General features: G+C 41.8%; 1 protein-coding gene across 2 annotated transcripts in view; it reads left to right on the top strand.

The window, feature by feature from the left end:
• PGM1 (phosphoglucomutase 1) overlaps window positions 1–17,914 on the top strand; it is a 28,733-nt gene extending 10,819 nt beyond the window's left edge. For both annotated transcript variants that reach the window (XM_077825313.1, XM_077825314.1), the window contains exons 2-11: window positions 2,724–2,886; window positions 3,103–3,249; window positions 6,740–6,865; window positions 9,368–9,558; window positions 10,294–10,448; window positions 11,364–11,479; window positions 14,040–14,175; window positions 15,013–15,196; window positions 16,400–16,534; window positions 17,627–17,914. In XM_077825313.1, coding sequence (XP_077681439.1) covers window positions 2,724–2,886; window positions 3,103–3,249; window positions 6,740–6,865; window positions 9,368–9,558; window positions 10,294–10,448; window positions 11,364–11,479; window positions 14,040–14,175; window positions 15,013–15,196; window positions 16,400–16,534; window positions 17,627–17,716 — 1,443 coding nt within the window. In that variant the 3' untranslated portion in view covers window positions 17,717–17,914. The remainder of the gene's footprint in view (window positions 1–2,723; window positions 2,887–3,102; window positions 3,250–6,739; window positions 6,866–9,367; window positions 9,559–10,293; window positions 10,449–11,363; window positions 11,480–14,039; window positions 14,176–15,012; window positions 15,197–16,399; window positions 16,535–17,626) is intronic.
• The last annotated feature ends 298 nt before the right edge of the window (window positions 17,915–18,212 follow it).

Genomic DNA, 18,212 nt, shown 5'->3' with positions numbered 1-18,212 from the left:
ACAAAATAATTTGCGTGGGAGAGGTGGGTTTAAAAAATTAGAAATAGCAGTCCACCTCATCTGTCATTGTAAATCAGTGTAGCTCCACTGAAGTCAATACATGGTCCAAACAGAAGATCTGTAAGATGCAAATTTACATCAGGTAATGATCAGGCCCACTGTTTGGACCATAAATATTATGTCAAGTGCCTTTGATTTCCAGTTTCTTTGTAGCTCATTCACTATTTTAATAAGAAATGCTAAGTCTCAAAAAGCATAAACCTGTATCTCAGCTGATCTCCTGTGAAGATGAAGCAGTACCCATTTACAGTAGCTGAGGATCTGGCTCTATATTTATTTCCAGTAAAATAGCCCACACTTGTCTCTTAAATTTGATTTTATTGTAGTTTTTATATTTTCAGTAACATTTTTACATTCTGTCCTTTCTGTCACTGGTTAGCAGTGCCGCTTGGTTTATTTATCAACTTCATGCTAACCCCAGTGTGTAGAATATAAAATATAATTCTGAGATAATTTTCAAGTGTAAAATTATTATAATGCACACATAGCTCATCTTAAAAGTGTAAAAGGCAATTCCATCAGTATGTCATGTAGGTGGGTACAGTCACCTCTATGAATGTGTGATCAGAAGGATTTCCAAATAAGACCCCGCACACTTGGTATCCCAGTAGTCTAATTTATATTGCACACTTTAAATGTGATTTATTTAATTAAAGGAAATGACTAAGCTAGTAGTCCACTAAACCTGGCATGTATAAATAAAGACATCTATATTTAGAGGTTGTAATTATGGCATGGTGTAAAGGATTGGTGAGTCTGCATTTAGTCCCCTTCCTGTTGGATAGATGTACTGAAGATGGGGATGCAGACAGCCACCTGTTTTATTGAGAGAACAAGTCCTTGCTATTTAAGAGCCACAAAGAGCATCCACCTGTACTGTCAGTGAAGAGAAGAATAAGAGCTGGATTCTAGCATTTATCTAATTCTTTTTTATTATAAAGGACTTGCATCCTATAGATTTTTCTGTATAACAAGAGGGGGGGGGGGTGTGGCGTGGGGGGGGCAGGGGAGTTACATGGTATTCCTTTAAAATGTTGTGATCCAACACTGGCCTCTCAACAAGTTTAACTGGTGTATTTGAAATTCAACTCTGAGCATTGTGGGGAGGGGATTCCTATATTATGTACAATATTGTTCCCTTGTAACAAGAAACTCAGTAAGTTAAGGCTTTATATGCAACTTACACAGTAGCCTTCCACAAAGAAACAACTTTCACATTGGGGAGTGCACAGTAACTGCTTGGTTATTAAGTGGGGAATGGATGATATTTTGGCATTGGGTCAAAATCAGAGGTGAATCTAGATGGTGTACCTTTTTTCCACCCTCTCCCTTCCGATGTGTACATTACACAAATGTAGACTCTCTATACTTACTTTGACTCGGATACATTTATCAGTGTGTAGCTTACACTCTCCCTTACACATTGCTTCCGAATTTGGCCTGCTGAGCTTAAGAATCTAAGGGAATGTCTACACTGCAATAAAACACTCGATGCTGACTCATGTCAGCTGACTCGGGCTCATGAGGCTCAGGCTGCGGGCTATAAACTCGCAATGTAGACATCCGGGTTCAGGCCGGTGCCTGGGCTTTAGGATCCTGCAAGGAGCTGGGATTCTAGAGTCCAGGCTCCAGCCTAAGCCTGGATGTGTGCATTGCAGTTTTATAACCCCACAGCCTAAGCCCAGCGAGCCCAAATCAGCTGATATGGGCCAGCCCATGGGTGTTTTATTGCAGAGTACACGTACCCCAAGGGCATATTGCTATTCACACTCCTGTAGTCCGACCTGTGGGGTAGAGTGCTGCACTGTAAATCCCTCATGTGGACATGGTGGAAGTGAACTAAGGTCTGATTTTCAGTATGGGGAGATCGATGCTGCTGCAATGGATGCAGCAGGGATCGATTTAGTGGGTCTAGTGAAGACCTGCTAAATCGATGGCAGAGCGCTCTCCGGTCGACCCCAGTACTCCACCTCTCCAAGAAGAGTGAGGTTAAGTCGACCGGAGAGCATCTCCTGTCGGCACAGCGCAATGGAGACACCAAGGTAAGTCGACCTAAGCCTTGTCAACTCCAGCTACATTATTCGCATATATGGAGTAGTGTAACTTATGTCAAAATACCCCCGTAGCGAAGACAAGCCCTAAAAGTAGGCTTGGAAGGATTAGGTTTTTATTGGTAAATGTCAGTAAATGTTGATTTCACACACAAACAGATGAAAAAATGTTTCCATCGATAATAATCAAAATTTCCAGATAGGCAAATAAGAAAAACATGGCTTGAGAACTTATTAGAATTTGATTTAAGGATATCTTCTTTGTGTATATTGACATTGGCAATTTGTGTTTTTAATAGTTGTTGAGATTCAAAAAGTTAAATCTTTATAACTATTGTCATTAAATAATTGCTTGCCTCCCTCCCCCGCGTAATTTCCCTCCACTATGAAAATTTGTCTATAAAAATAGAAAAATGCTTAAAAATAAATATTGATATCATCTGTCAAAATTATATATATAAAATAATTCTGCCAAGTCTAAAATTTACACACGACTGTGTGAGAGTTCTATAAATATTTGCATCTGTAAAGTTGCCATTTCTAACTTTCATGCTCTAGCAGTCTTTAAAATTGTGAATTTTTTTGATAGTTTGTTTTAAATCTTTGTTTTAGATTGGTCATTTAGTGATTGGACAGAATGGAATTCTCTCCACCCCAGCTGTCTCCTGTATTATTAGAAAAATCAAAGCCATTGGTGGCATCATTTTGACAGCCAGTCACAACCCTGGTGGCCCAAATGGAGACTTCGGAATTAAATTCAATATTTCCAATGGAGGTAAAGTTTTCCCTAGTGGCCAACATTTCTTACATCGCTGAATATACCTTCAGTACTGTCAGCAGTATATTTCACTAAACGAAACAAGCGATCTACTTCTCTTGTAAAATAGTACTGTTCCCAAGAGAAACATTCTCATCCCTTGTCTTCTGATGTACCTATGGAATGTATACTTGTAGCACACTCTAAAAACTTTCCTTCCATTTTTACTTGTAGGTCCTGCTCCTGAAGGTATTACTGATAAAATTTTCCAAATTAGCAAGACTATTGAAGAGTATGCTATCTGCCCAGATCTGAAGGTGGACCTTGGTACCATTGGAAAGCAGCAATTTGACTTGGAGAACAAGTTTAAACCATTTACAGGCAAGTGACACATTTATTATTGTATAAATATAATTTTTACTTTCATGGGGCAATTACATAGTATGTAAGTGCCTTCATTTGGCAAGGTCATTTAATAGATTTTAAGGCCAAAAGGGATATGATCTGCTAGTCTGGCCTCCTGTATAACACAGACAACAGAATTTCACCCAGTGATTCCTGCATCGAGTACAACTATTTGTGGATGAACCAGAGCATGGTGTTAAATTTTCAGAAGTGCCTAAGTCCATTAGGGCCCTAAGTCCCACTTTCAAAAGTGACATAGGCACTTAGGAGATTACATGCTATTGATTTCCAGTGAAAACTAGGTTCCCAAGAGCCAGATTTTCAGAGGTATTTAGGTGCCAAGTGAGATTTTCAGAAGAACCTAGGTGCCTTAATAGTGTTGAAAATGTGACTTCTGAAACTTTACCCCTGTACCTTTTTGTAAAGGCATCTGATCTTAATTTAAAGGCTCCAAGTGATAGAGAATGCGCCACATCCAATCTTTGCAATTTAAAATGTCTTATCATAGAAGATTAGATTTGGAAGAGACTATAGGAGGTCATTCTAGTCCAATCCCCTGCTCAAAACAGGACCAACCCCAACTAAATTATCCCAGCCAGAGCTTTGTCAAGCTGGGCCTTAAAAACCTCTAAGGATGGAGATTCCATCACCTCCCTAGGTAACCCATTCCAGTGCTTCACCACCCTCCTAGTGAAATAGTGTTCCCTAATATCCAACCTAGACCTCCCCCACTGAACTTGAGACCATTACTCCTTGTTCTGTCATCTGCCACCACTCAGAACAGCCGAGCTCCATCCTCTTTGGAACCCCCTTCAGTTAGTTGAAGGCTCCTATCAAATCCCCAATCACTCTTCTCTTCTGCAGACTAGATAACCCCAGTTCCCTCAGCCTCTCCTCGTAAGTCATGTGCCCCAGCCCCCTAATCATTTTAGTTGCCCTCTGCTGGACTCTCTCCAATTTATCCACATCCTTTCTGTAGTGAGGGACCCAAAACTGGATGCAGTACTCCAGATGTGGCCTCACCAGTGCCGAACAGAGGGGAATAATCACTTTTCTCGGTCTGCTGGCAATGCTCCTACTAATGCAGCCCAATATGCCATTAGCCTTCTTGGCAACAAGGGCACACTGTTGACTCATATCCAGCTTCTCGTCCTCTGTAATCCCCTAGTCCTTTTCCGCAGAACTGCCGCTTAGCCAGTCGGTCTCCAGCCTGTAGCAGTGCATGGGATTCTTCCATCTTAAGTGCAGGACTCTGCACTTGTCCTTCTTGAACCTCATCAGATTTCTTTTGGCCCAGTCACTCTGGACCCTGTTTCTACCCTCCAGCATATCAACCTCTCCTCCCAGCTTAGTGTCATCCACGAACTTGCTGAGGGTGCAATCCATCCCATCATCCAGATCATTAATGAAGATGTTGAACAGAACCGGCCCCAGGACCGACCCCTGGGGCGCTTCGCTTGATACCAGCTGCCAACCAGACATGGAGTTGTTGATCACTACCCACTGAGCGTGATGATCTAGCCAGCTTTCTATCCACCTTATAGTCCATTCATCCAATCCATACTTCTTTAACTTACTGGCAAGAATACTGTGGGAGACCATATCAAAAGCATTGCTAAAGTCAAGGTATCATGTCCACTGCTTTCCCCATATCCGCAGAGCCAGTTATCTCATCATAGAAGGCAATCAGGTTGGTCAGGCATGACTTGCCCTTGGTGAATCCATGTTGACTGTTCCTGATCACCTTCCTCTCCTCCAAGTGCTTCAAAATGGATTCCTTGAGGACCTGCTCCATGATTTTTCCGGGGACTGAGGTGCTGGCCAGTTTGTAGTTCCCCGGATTCTCCTTCTTCCCTTTTTAAAAGATGGGCAGTATATTTGCCTTTTTCCAATTGTCCAGGACCTTCCCTGGTCACCATGAGTTTTCAAAGATAGTGGCAGATGGCTCTGCAATCACATCAGCCAACTTCCTCAGCACCCTTGGATGCATTGCATCCGGCTCCATGGATTTGTGCATGTCCAGCTTTTCTAAATAGTCCTTAACCTGTTCTTTCACCAGTGAGGGCTGCTCAACTTCTCCCCATACTGTGCTGCCAAGTGCAGCAGTCTGGGAGGTGACATTGTCTGTGAAGACTGAGACAAAAAAAGCATTGAGTACTTCAGCATTTTCCCCATCATCTGTTACTAGGTTGCCTCCCCCATTCAGAAAGGATCCTACATGTTTCCTGATCTTCTTGTTACTAACATACCTGTAGAAACCCTTATTTCCAGTTTGAACTTTTCTGGATTCTATTTATTCAGTCTTATTGTGGCTTTGTATGCTAGCTTAAAGCATTCTCTAGTATCTGATATCTTCTCCCTGTATAGGTATTTATAGAACCATGATTGAATCACTTCTTTGTCCTCCAACAGACACTCTTTTCATGTATTGCATATAGTTCATAACAAAAAATGTTCACTTTAATTTAAATGAGACTGTTGGGCCCTACTAAAATGGATATGAATATTATCATTCCATTTGTGCTACAGTATAATGGTACCTTTTGAAAATATGTTAGCAAAACACAGGCAATTTTGTACTTATTTTTTTCCCACAAAAAATCTAAAATTTTTCCAGATGTTCTTTAAAATTTTGAATTGATTTTTATCTCTGCATTTGCACTTTAAAAAAAATCTGGTATGTTACAGGTTTTCTGTAAAATCAGACCATTTTTGCAAACTTGCAATGAAATGTTAATTTTTTTTCAGATTTAATTGCACATCGTTCACACTGTGTGTGTGTGTGTGTGTGTGTGTGTGTGTAAAAAAAGAAACAATTTGAATATTTTTATAACAAGGAACCTGGTAGAATTCCTAGTTCCTTCAACCCCCAGTGTTAGCACACTGGGACTTTGCAATAATACATTTTCCACCGCATTGCCTTTATGTGGACCAAATTCCGTTCTCAGTTACACGGGTGCAACCTTTTTCAAAGGTACAAATGAGAGTTAGGTGTCTGATTCCCACTGACTTTTAGTGCAAGTTGTTGTCTAACTTTGGTAAATGCTTTTGAAAGTTCCACCCTCACTGTAACTGAGAGCTGAATTTAACCCTCTGGAATGAAGAACAGAGAGATTAAGTTGTACTGGGAGCTACTTTTACCTTCAGGTTTCTGGCTGTGTTGATTAGGCTGAAACCAATAGGGAATGGTAGTATATAGTAATATTGAAAATCTTCTAGAAAGTAGGACTGTAAAGTGTGCTGTTACCTCAGACGGTTTTCTCCATTGCCATTATTAGGAACTGATACTATGGGATGTTCAAAGACCTTCTTATTTTGAATGGCAGGCCTTTGCACTCAGGAATGTCATCATGTTGTCATAAGTAGCAAAGTTACCATTTTGAACAGGATTTTAGTCTATCTGATCAGTCTAGTCATTGCTAGTCTCTTAGTGTATTGGGTTGCTTGTTTTTTTTTGGCTTTGCAGTTGAAATTGTGGACTCAGTAGAAGCTTATGCGAACATGTTGAGGAACATCTTTGATTTCAGTGCGCTGAAAGAACTACTTTCAGGACAAAACAACCTAAAGATTCGCATAGATGCTATGCATGGAGGTATGAAATAATTACTGTCTCATTTTTTTTTAGCTATTTCTTGGAGGGAGAAACTTTAATTTAAGGACTAGCTCACTCTTTTTTTGCTATCTTTTATTTTCCTCTGTTTGAGAAGTGCATTGCACCGTCTTTCGTCACCATGAATCCTCATTTGTTCCAGCAGAGTTTTTGGGAAAAATTTTCAAAAGTGCCCGAGTGACTTAGGATCCGGAATGTAATTGACTTTCCTTCCCCCTCCCCTAACCTCCCACATGCTAATTTTCAGTATTTTATTTGTAATGGTGGCAAAAGGGGAGTAGGTAGCTTTAGAGGGGCTCTTATAAACCGAGCTACTTACCACATCAAGTGGAAGACTCACTTGTTGCCTTCTCTAACATAAACACAGAGCAACATGTTCATTTAAATACAAAACCCTACACTACACAAACAAGTCTCCCTCTGGGGAGAGGATGAGAATGAACCACACATGACAGATGTTAGTCACATTGCTTAATGCCCTATGGGAAGGTGCTCAGATACCACAGTGATGAAGTCCAGTGTGAGAACCTGTGTAATACAATAGATATAGTTGTAGGTATGTCATGGGGGGGAAATCTTATTTAATGAGATTTGTGTTTTTGCCTTCCTCCCCCTCGTTTGGCATACTGGATGGAAGAGTTGGAGACAAAGAATTGAACATCCAGTTGGTCAGTGTTGTGGCTGACTGATAACCTCAGAACCCTGGGACAAAAACATATTGCATATAACATGGAGTAACGCCTCCTAGCAGTCTAGAGCTGTATTTCAGAGGGAGGTTGTTGGTTTTTTCTCCCTCTGGTCTAGAGAGATGAGCCAAATTCTGGGGAGATGGAAACATCTGTGTAAATTACACCTCTGTGTAAGGAGGGGGGGCAAGTTCTGCATTGTGGAGGAGGAAGGGCAAATGGCAGCAGGGAAAACAACCAAGAGGAAAGTATGATGAGGTGAAAGATTAAAGAAGGGGCTTTGTTCCACCTATGTAGAACTTGTCCCTGCTTGTTGAGGTGAAATTTACGGCATCACTTACATCACTACTGAATTTGTCCCCTTCTCACTCAGGCTGCGTCCCTGATGACAATGGCATCACTATGGTCTAATGGCAAAATTTGGCCCATAGTATAGAGAACAAATTTTAACTTTCTACTGTTTCAAGACAGTGTGCAGAAAGCAGCAAAAGCTAACTGGGGTCTTCAGGCCTGTCAAAACTGCAGAATCAGCTACATAGTTGCTGGACCAATCTCAGTTGATGGCGAATTGACAGCTGCTGCTGTAAAGAGAGTGTCATGATATTAGACACGGACAGACTTCAAAAGAATCTTGCTACTAATCTCATGGTAAATAGAATACGTCCCCTAATAGCAAGGTTACTTCCGAACCGCACTGAAAAAATTTAAGTTAGGGACGTCAGACATGTTTAATCTTTCAGATTTAATTTTTCGAACTTTTGTGTCTGATTTGAGTATTTAACATAATAAAAATACTGTGATCTGAAGAAATGAGTGAGGGGGAACTTTATGGTGGCCAGTGGAAATGCTGCATTGCTCAGGTGTGTCGCTCTCATTAAAACGTGAGGTTTTATTTTCTTGAGAGCGAAACAAGGGTGTAGCCCAACTGCAACCAGATCCATGCAGGAGGAATTTTAAATCCAGGTAAAGTCAATTGAGCTCCACAAAGTGTCTGTCCACCTCAATCTGATTGCAGGATTGGAGCCTTAGACTGTAACTATATAGTATAGAGAGAAATATTTGCTTTAGAAGGCTTGTGTGCCTAGAGCCCTAGTAGATAACCTGCTCATGACGTTGCTACAGTAAAGCTTATTCTGTGGGGCATTCTTAGCACCCTTATTCCATCTTCTTCGCACCACAATCATGCTAACTCTGAAATTCCATGCTAACTTTTTTTTTAAATTGCTTTGCGTATTGGTGTGTGAAACACAGAATATCATGCTATATTGTTAGATGTTTAGGGCCAGCCTTCCCATTTTCTCTCCTGTTCCACGGAGCCATCACAGTGACCTGTATAGATTGGGAGCTTTTGGGAAGCAGGAAACCTCTTTTTGTTGTGTTTTTGTACAGCATGTAGCACTGTGAGGTCCTGGTCCAGGACTTGGACACCCAGGAGCTATCACAGTATAAGTAACACACTGAGTAACTAAGTGCTTGATCTTGTCACTGTAGCCCCAATCCAGCAAAACACTTAAGCTCTTATTTGACGTTGAGCACATGAGTAGTTTCATTGAACACTTTGGACAACTTGTGTTTAAGTTCCTCAGGATCACAGTGCTCAGCACATTGCAGGATCAGGCCTAAGCTTTGCTCTACAGTCAAAAAACCCATATGCTCCCAGTGTATTAAAACGGAAAGATCTTCTTATATTAGACGAGCAGCCTCTGGCTGAATCATAGTGTGAACAGAATGTGCCACTGGTTGAAGTTTAATTTAAAAAATAAAATGTTTAATCGTTTCCCTTTTTTTCCTCTGTTAGTTATGGGCCCCTATGTGAAGAAGATCCTGTGTGAGGAGCTTGGAGCTCCTGCAAATTCTGCTGTGAACTGTATACCTTTAGAGGACTTCGGTGGCCACCACCCAGACCCAAACTTAACCTATGCTTCTGACTTGGTCCAGTCTATGAAGACAGGAGAGTATGACTTTGGAGCTGCTTTTGATGGAGATGGGGTAAATGAGCATGTGGCTGTTCTACAGAACCTCCCACCCCCACCGCACTGTCTAGCTACAAACACTAGGGCACGAGCCTTAAAAGGCAGTGCTTCAATTGGAATAATGATTGTTGGATTGATTGATGCATAGTCTGCACTGGATTTATCCTGGGCATAAGCTGAGAGAATTCCCATGGATGTCAAAGCTGAATAGGTTGTTGCAGTCTAGTGATACTTGGCAAATGGTAGCTCATCCACATGTTACGCAACGATGCCAAGACTAGACATTTAATAATGATGCTCCTGTGGGTGATTGGGAGTTTTGCCTTTGATTTCAGTGGGAGCAGAATAGGACCAAAATGGGTTACAGCAGCACTGCACTAATGCCTATAGTCAGATGCTCAAACAGTACAACGGATAGGAGATCAGGGATTTCCCTCCCATTCTATAGTTAGGTATGAACAAAAATTGCTTGCTCTCATTTGTCGCTATGACAGTACTTGGTTACAAAGTTCAGATGATACTTAACAAGCTTTGGAGGTTATGAAAAAACCAAGATGTTGATGAAAATACCATCGATACAATGCTTCTTAAATGATTAAAAGCTCCACGCTCACTTTAATCCAGTAAAAAGTAACTCTGTGGTGCTGTATGGTTTTTACATTGTGTGCCTGAAAAATAATGTTTACTCTGATACCTGTGTGCAGACAGTCGTAGCTAGAACTGAATTGTCCTCCTTTGTCTTCTTCGTTAGGATCGGAACATGATTCTAGGGAAGCATGGGTTCTTTGTTAACCCTTCGGACTCTGTTGCTGTCATCGCTGCCAATATTTTCAGTATTCCTTACTTTCAGCACACTGGCGTTCGTGGCTTCGCGCGAAGCATGCCTACCAGTGGAGCAATTGATAGGTAGGACTCAGGGTATGGGGGTTGACAATTGTTCGTGTCATTTTTAAACCTTTTCGTGGTGGGTGAATTGTGCTGTCCCCCAGCAGTGACCATATTCAAACATGTCTGAAACAATATCTTTAGTGGGAATAATGTTTACAAGCCATTTTCATACGATACTGTTTCAAAAGCTATTGAGATCTTGCGGTTGGGTTTTTTTCAGCTTAGACTCTGGTCCTGAGGGATGCTAAGTGCCATCAACACCCATTGAAGCCAGTAGGGACTGAGGACACTAACCACCAGAAAGGGGGGCTGGAACAATTTGTGTAGTGGGGGTGCTGAGAGCCATTGAACCAAACTGTAAACCCTGTATATAATGGAAACTACTTCAAGCCAGAGGGCAGCAGCCCCCCCAGCCCCCTAGTTCCAGCACCTGTGCCACCAGAGAAGAGAGGGTCAGCAGTTTGCACTCAAATGATCAGCTGAAACCTATTCACTAGGGGAGGCAGCACTGGACTGGGACTTGAGGGAACTAGGTTCTGTTTCCAGGTCTGCCGAGTGGTAAATCATTTAACCTCCCTGTGCCTCAGTTTCCTCATCTGTAAAATGGAGATAATGATACTGGCCTCCTTTGTAAAGTAATGTGAGCTCCGCTGATGAAAAGTACTACATAGGAGCTAGGTGGTTTTTTTTCTTCTTCTTCTTCTGCATTTCCCGATCAGTCGCCTCACCCCAAGGTAACACAAGAATAAAATAAGGGACAAATATACAAAGAGTTGTTATTTAAAAAAAATAGGACTGACTTGCCTTCACTGTTATGTTAAATGAGATGCTTGATAACAACTAATGATAACAACTAATGTTACTGTTGCAGCATTTCACAAGGGTGTGCTAACAATCCAGCTGTGATATAACTTACCTTCCTTGCCTTTGAAGGGTGGCCAAAGCTACAAAGATCGCTTTGTTTGAAACTCCAACTGGCTGGAAGTTCTTTGGAAACTTAATGGATGCAAACAAACTGTCTCTGTGTGGAGAGGAAAGTTTTGGTACTGGTAAGTTTTTGTTCCTAATCTCAATGATGATGATATTCCTTGCATTTAAACACAGTTTAGCTCTTTCTGGAGAGGTGGGATTTATCTTTCACGTATAGGAGTTAATGTTTCCTGAATCATAAAAACAAAATTTGTTTACAAAAATTACTGATGAAAATATACACAACTGTAAAAGTTCCTTGGTAAGTTGAGTCAGGGAAAAGCTAGTTTTCCTTTCAGGAAGGCCTATTCAGGAAGTTTAAGGGCCCCTTTACTAGCCGGTCATTGGGTCTGTGGGGATTAAATGCAATGCTAAATGTATTTTTTCAACTCTTGGTGGTCAGGAAAACCTTCTAAATGTTTTCATTTCTCGGAAGAAACATGGTTTGGTGAATGTGGTTTTATTAGGGGAGGTTTCAGGTTACTATTAAATCTCTGAGCTTAATAGGACCCTGGTTTTCCTGTTCTAAAAACAAGGTTTGATTTATAAAGGTTAAATTAACTCTTGCCTTTGAACTGTTGAAGCAAGGTGAATTGAGATTCAAAATTAATATCTTAGTAAATCTATTGGGGGTGGGCATGTGACTTAATACTGCCATTTGCATAGGGAAATTAAAATGTATAGAATTCTCTTTGCATAAGATAACGTGGTGCAAAGTGTGTGATATTCCAAGAGAAGTTTCAAGGCGAACTATGTAGGTTCTTCTGCATCCATCACATAACATCTGAGTCCTCCTCCTTCCTCTAGCAATGCTGATCTTCAGGGTCTTCATTGCTATGCAGGAGATCAGCATCTGAGTCATATAAAAGATATCTTGCTCTCTCTGGCCCTGATTCAGCAAAGCACTTAACCATGTGCTTAGAGAGTTCGCTGAATACGGATGGACTTAATCGTGTACTTAATGTCAAGCAGCATATGGTTGGGACTTGTAGTGGCAGCTGTTTGACTGAAGTGCCATCAGCCTCTGATGTGAACGCATCACAGTTGTCTGGCCGTGACTTCTGGTGGCTGAACAAGCTGCATCATGGATGAGCCTCTGGTTGAAGGGTGTTTGCTGCAGTTCTGGGCCTGTCTGTACCGATGATGATGTTTTTGGAGGGCAAGTGCTATTCTCTGGATGAGAGGGAGGAGGACAGTTTTGGAAAAATCAGGGCCTTTCTATAAAAGATGCAAAGAAATCTTGGCCATTATCAGAAGTAAAATGTTTGAGTCATTGCCCTGGGTACCTATATGCAAATGCCCTAGTGTGTGGGTAATGTATGAGAGAGCACCAGAATTGAAGTAAATGACAGTACCTAGAAAGGAAGAGAACTGGATGGCCTAGGGAGTTGCTAGTAGGCTGTGGGATGGTCTCCAGATCAGCGATTTTCAGGTGGTGTCGGATGAATAGTGTCCTAAAATTGTTGTCATCAGATGCCCCATGTGAAATGGCTTGGTGGTTTCCATCCAACCCAGGAGAGTGTGCACCACACTATAACTGGCATCTTTTGAGAGCAGGCGAGAGAGTGAAAGGTTTATGATTCTATGACTCAATGGCCATGGAGCCTCTCCTCCCTACAGAGCGACATGCTGGCAGGGTTGATGCAGAAGGCAGGATCACATGGGTTGCACTAACACTGCTTGCGTTGTATCTGCTTTGTGGATAAAAAGAGGATGCATGCCCAGGGTTGCCAATCTAGCACATAATTCACTTCAAAGAATTAAAAAGGAATGAAATACTCTTTATTGTAAGTTACTAGGGGAATATGGAGCTTGAGGGAGCATGTGGGTCACGTATAACTGCTGAGGGGACGTTACATATGGCAATTATATAGTCCAATAAAATGGAAACAAACATGTACCTTCTTAAATCAATCAGAATCTAGACACAACCTAAAAAATTCTGCATAATGCAAGATGACAGAATTTCAGATTTCGTATTTAAGCACTTTATTCCAGGGATGAGTGGATACATTGTATAAGACCTTTATTTGGATGTGTACACCTGCTGGAAAAGGGTGCCTCTCTACATGCTCTAGGCTGTCTTGTTGTAACTGTAAAGTACCATCAGAATAAAACCCCAGTGTAACTAAAGTGCAGCAGTGCAATTCAGTATAACTCCTCAATGGTAAACCAGCCAGTTTAAGGAGCTACGGGACAGAATTTTAAAGGTATTCTGGCACCTAGTGGGATTTTTTAGGTATTTTGAAGGTATTTAGGTGCACTAGGTACTTTTGAAAATCCCACTAGGCACCTAAATACCTGTTTTAAAAATCTGTCCCTATATGTCTAGTTCATAGATTCCAAAGCCAGAAGGGATCACTGTGATCATCTAATCTGACCTCCTGTATAACATATGCCGTAGACCTTCCCCAAAATGTGTGTGTTTTGGCGGGGGATTTAATTTATCTTCTGTTTTTAACTGTTGTTTAAATACATGATGAGCTCTGTAAATATTATAATCCAGAGAGTGTAGTATTTAAAATTTGTCATATGCATTGTTTAAATCTATGTGGTTGGCAGCTTGATGGACGAGAGCTTTAATGCAAACTCTCAAGTGAAGGAAATTGTTCAGTTTGTTTCTGCTTTTGCACGTTGCAGGCTCTGATCATATCCGTGAAAAGGACGGGCTGTGGGCTGTCCTGGCGTGGCTGTCTATAATAGCTGTCCGCAAACAGAGCGTGGAGGACATCCTGAAAGATCACTGGCAGAAATATGGGCGGAACTTCTTCACAAGGTGAGGGAAGAGCCAGGTGACGGCTCACCATGATGAAGCAGGACCCTTTGCGGAGAGCAGAATGTGCTCAGTCCCCAGCCCTGGGACAGAAGGGAGGGAATGCTAAGAAGGGTCAAGTGCCCTGACTGCTAAATACTGAAAACTTCTCCAAAACCCTGTGAAGTGTGTTACTTACACTGGGAGAACCTTGACCTCCACAACTAGGCTGGCTTCTCTGTCCTTAACTCAGCTTTGTTATTTCTAGGGCATTCTCGATGTCTCAGCAGTTCAGTTTTACGTGCCATGAATATCAAAGCATCTCTGGGTAAATTTAAAATGCAGGACTGTTAGTCTTAACTCTGCTTTCTGCCCAGTTTAAATTGATGCCTGTATGTTGTTTCAACACATTCTTTTGGGTATTGATCTTTAGGCAGGATTTTTATCTTCTATTAGACTAGCATCTGCATTGAGACCACAAATGGCAAATTAATGTGTAACCTCTTCAGTGATAGAGCTGTACAGGGTGTGCAGCTTGTAACACATCTTGTTCCTCATGCGGGGGCCTCTGGCAGCACTGACATACCAATAACCGATATACCTGAAGCCAGTGCTGTGCTGGGTTTTACTTCTATAACTGCTAAATTTACCCGCTCCAGCGTATTCCTTTGTTACTGTTTGTGGGATTTGCTTAACCGGCTGTAAGACTCTTGGGTGCCTGGAACTGCAGAGGCCATTTATAAGGGACTAAACCCAACCTTTAAATCAAACAAGATATTTTTAAACGGGTGGCTCCCGAAACATTGTTTGTCACCACAAAAAAGCCTCCCTAACTTTTCATTCTACCGTGGCTGGTTCTAGATATGACTATGAGGAAGTGGACGCAGACGGAGCTAACAAAATGATGAAGGATCTAGAAACCATGATGTTCGACCGTTCCTTTGTGGGGAAGCAGCTGTCAGCTGGTGATAAAGTTTATACTGTTGAGAAAGCCGATAACTTTGAATACAGCGATCCTGTGGATGGAAGCATCTCCAGAAACCAGGTGAGACTGGAAAACTACTTTTGTCTATAACTTGCAGTGCTGTTTTTGAAGAATATGTGGTTCTGACTAGATATTTCCAGTTAAAATTTCAACAAGGTTATCCTTGCCTTTGTGCCAAAAGCTTTATCCCGCTATTAAAAACCTCCCTGCCCCCCTCCCCCCACCAATTACATGCGTTTTATAACTATAGGCCAGACCCTGGCTTCTGGTTGGTGCTGCCGAGGAGGGGCTGAAGGAAGAGAGGGCCTGAAGGCTGTTCTAACCTGACCCAACTGACAGTGGCCCCAACACATTGTTAGGGCAGCCAGGGATCACCACAGTGCAGTGGTGACCTGTTCTGGCCTCGCCCCATTCCACCAGCTCGATGGAAGATGGTATAAGAGCTATGATGATGACTTTGCCCTACCTAAGGATTTTTCTGTGCAGGGGAGATCCTTCAGGAGTTGGATTTGCTGGGCTTAGGGCTGCTTTGCATGGAAAGAGTGGCACAAACTAGATGAAGCATGGCTCAGGTCCATAATCTTTAGTTATAGGTTAGTGATTCCAAAGGGCAAATACGTTTGTTTTATATCCTGATCCTGTTGCTTTGTTGCCATCTTGCAGAACGCAGGCAGCGCTGCAGCAGCTGTCAGAGAGCAGCGGTAGCTAAGGACTGAATTCCAGCATTTTAAAGTCAAGGAGCTATTGAATATATACAAGATGAGTTACCCGGTACTATGCAAGTTATTTAAATAAAATTGTCCTGTAGGTGGGTCCGGTTTGCAGCATACTGGGGAAAGAGGCATACTAACTGGAAAAGAATAATGGACAAAGGCACTGAGAACTGTTACTTTGCATTTAAAATGTTTGAATTATTTTCTTTAAATGGAGTTTGCCCGGAAGTGCAGTGGTAGCGTGACAGGCTGGTATGCAGAGAATCAGAGTTGGTCTCTTGCTCCCAAGCCAGTCATAGGACTAGGGTCTTCAGGATACTTTGGATTCAAAAGCTGTCATCATCTAGGAAATGCTCAAGAGTGGCTCAGGAGGGACACATAGTCAGTCGGGGTAAGAGGAACAAACAGGGTGCTCTTGGCAACTTCTGTTGCCCTCTGATGAAGAATGACCGGAGAAATGGCATGACAGGTTTGCTGGAAGGTACATCAGGTATCTGAAGAGGCAGATGAATGAGCGTGTATTCATTTTGTTCTCATTTGCACTTGCTAGGGTTTAAGGCTCCTCTTCACTGACGGTTCTCGCATCATCTTCAGACTAAGTGGTACCGGCAGCGCTGGAGCGACTGTGCGACTGTACATTGATAGCTACGAGAAAGACGCTCCAAAAATATATGAAGATCCACAGGTAACTGTCGTATCCAGGCTTTTGGTACCACTCTGCTCTCCCTTTTCCACAAAGTTCCCTTTGAGGGGAGCATGACTGAGAGAGCCACTGTGAGCATAGGTGCTGGAACTGGGGGTGCTGCCTCACCCCTTGGCTTGAAGTGGTTTCCATCATATACAGGGTTTACAGTTTGGTTCAGTGGTTCTCCCACTGTGCAAATTGTTCCAGCTCCTCTGACTATGAGGTGATAACTATTCCAGAAACAGGTGTCTCAGTTCCCTAAATCTCTCTACTCCATATGGAGCAAGTAGTTTATTATTCAGAATTCATCACAATTTCCTCCACAACTGCATTTTATTTTGTCTACCTATCTAAGTGGTACGTAGCATGGTTGAGTATTTGGTTACAAGCTGGGGAAGGCACTGCTTCAAAGTTGAATTATACTTTTGATTGGAGAATTGAATCCCCAAGGATCAGAACAACATTTGGGAAATACATATTTCAAAACAAATCCCCAAAAATCCATGGGGCGTGGAAGACTGCAGCCCTGAGATAACAGAATCTGTTGTCATGTTCTGCACTAGTTTTAATGTACCTTCTCCAAGGTTCCATTAAAAAAATGGTGGTAACCTCTCTTGTGCGCCTTCTTAACATCTCCCGTCAATGTCTCTGAACTCTTTTAGACAACTTGTTAAGCCAGAAAAAAGGAAATAATGTGGTTATATTGGGGATGGGGTATTGTGGTTGAGTGAGTATCATTTGCCATTTGTGGAACATAAGAAAATCATGATTTCAGAACAGCATAGAACTGAGAAGTATAGAAGTCACCAAAGTAGCAATATTTGTTAGTTCACTTTGTAAAGTTCCATAGAATTACTATATCTATCTTCCTATCTGGGGCCGAATTCACAGTTTGTCTTGGTTGTGTAGCAGCTACGTTTCACAGCGTTGAAATAATAGTACTCCAATCTGTTGTGAATGAGTGTTCAGACTTGTGTTTTAGGGCCTCAGATCAAACGTCCAACAATCCGTTAGAAGAGAATGAGCCCTAAAGGTTCAAGCGGTAACATGCCATTGGTCAGTGGTTTTGATCTCTCTTTCTCCTTTCGGCAGGTCATGTTGGCTCCTCTCATTGGTATTGCACTGAAGCTTTCACAGCTCCATGAAAGAACTGGCCGCACCGGCCCCACAGTCATCACATGAAAAGGCTAGGACCTGATGCTAACTGTGTGCAGTGCTGAAACGGCTGGCTGTCCTGAATGAGTCAAACAAAATCGTCCAGTCCTCCTTTTAATCGAATTGGTCACTAAAAGCAATGTTAACTCTATTTAAAAGTATTATTTAAACTGATAAAAGGCTAGATGTTGTTAATAAACCAAAATCACCCATGTTTACACTGTGTATACTGATGCATTGCCTTTTGTCACATGGCACTATTATAATTTGGGTATAGTCCTCACTTAGCATAGCCTTTTGGTTTAGCATATGTAATTTTTCTTTCTCTTGCTAAAACAAAAAGCTGTGAAGAGAACAATGAAGCTAAATTCTTCTGTGATAATGGCCTTGTTTTCTGTCTCATGATAGTGCAAGTACCTTTTCTTGATTATACAAAATTTCTTTTACATTTTATGTCTCAGGGCTTGTCTACCTGGCTCCAGCAAAGCGCACCAGACAGGTGTGATTTGTAACCCTCTCTAAC

Source organism: Eretmochelys imbricata, chromosome 8, assembly GCF_965152235.1.
Source record: "Eretmochelys imbricata isolate rEreImb1 chromosome 8, rEreImb1.hap1, whole genome shotgun sequence".
Classification (NCBI taxonomy): Eukaryota; Metazoa; Chordata; order Testudines; family Cheloniidae; genus Eretmochelys; species Eretmochelys imbricata.
Note: the sequence above shows the minus strand (reverse complement) of the source record. Positions and strands in the feature narration are given on the sequence as shown.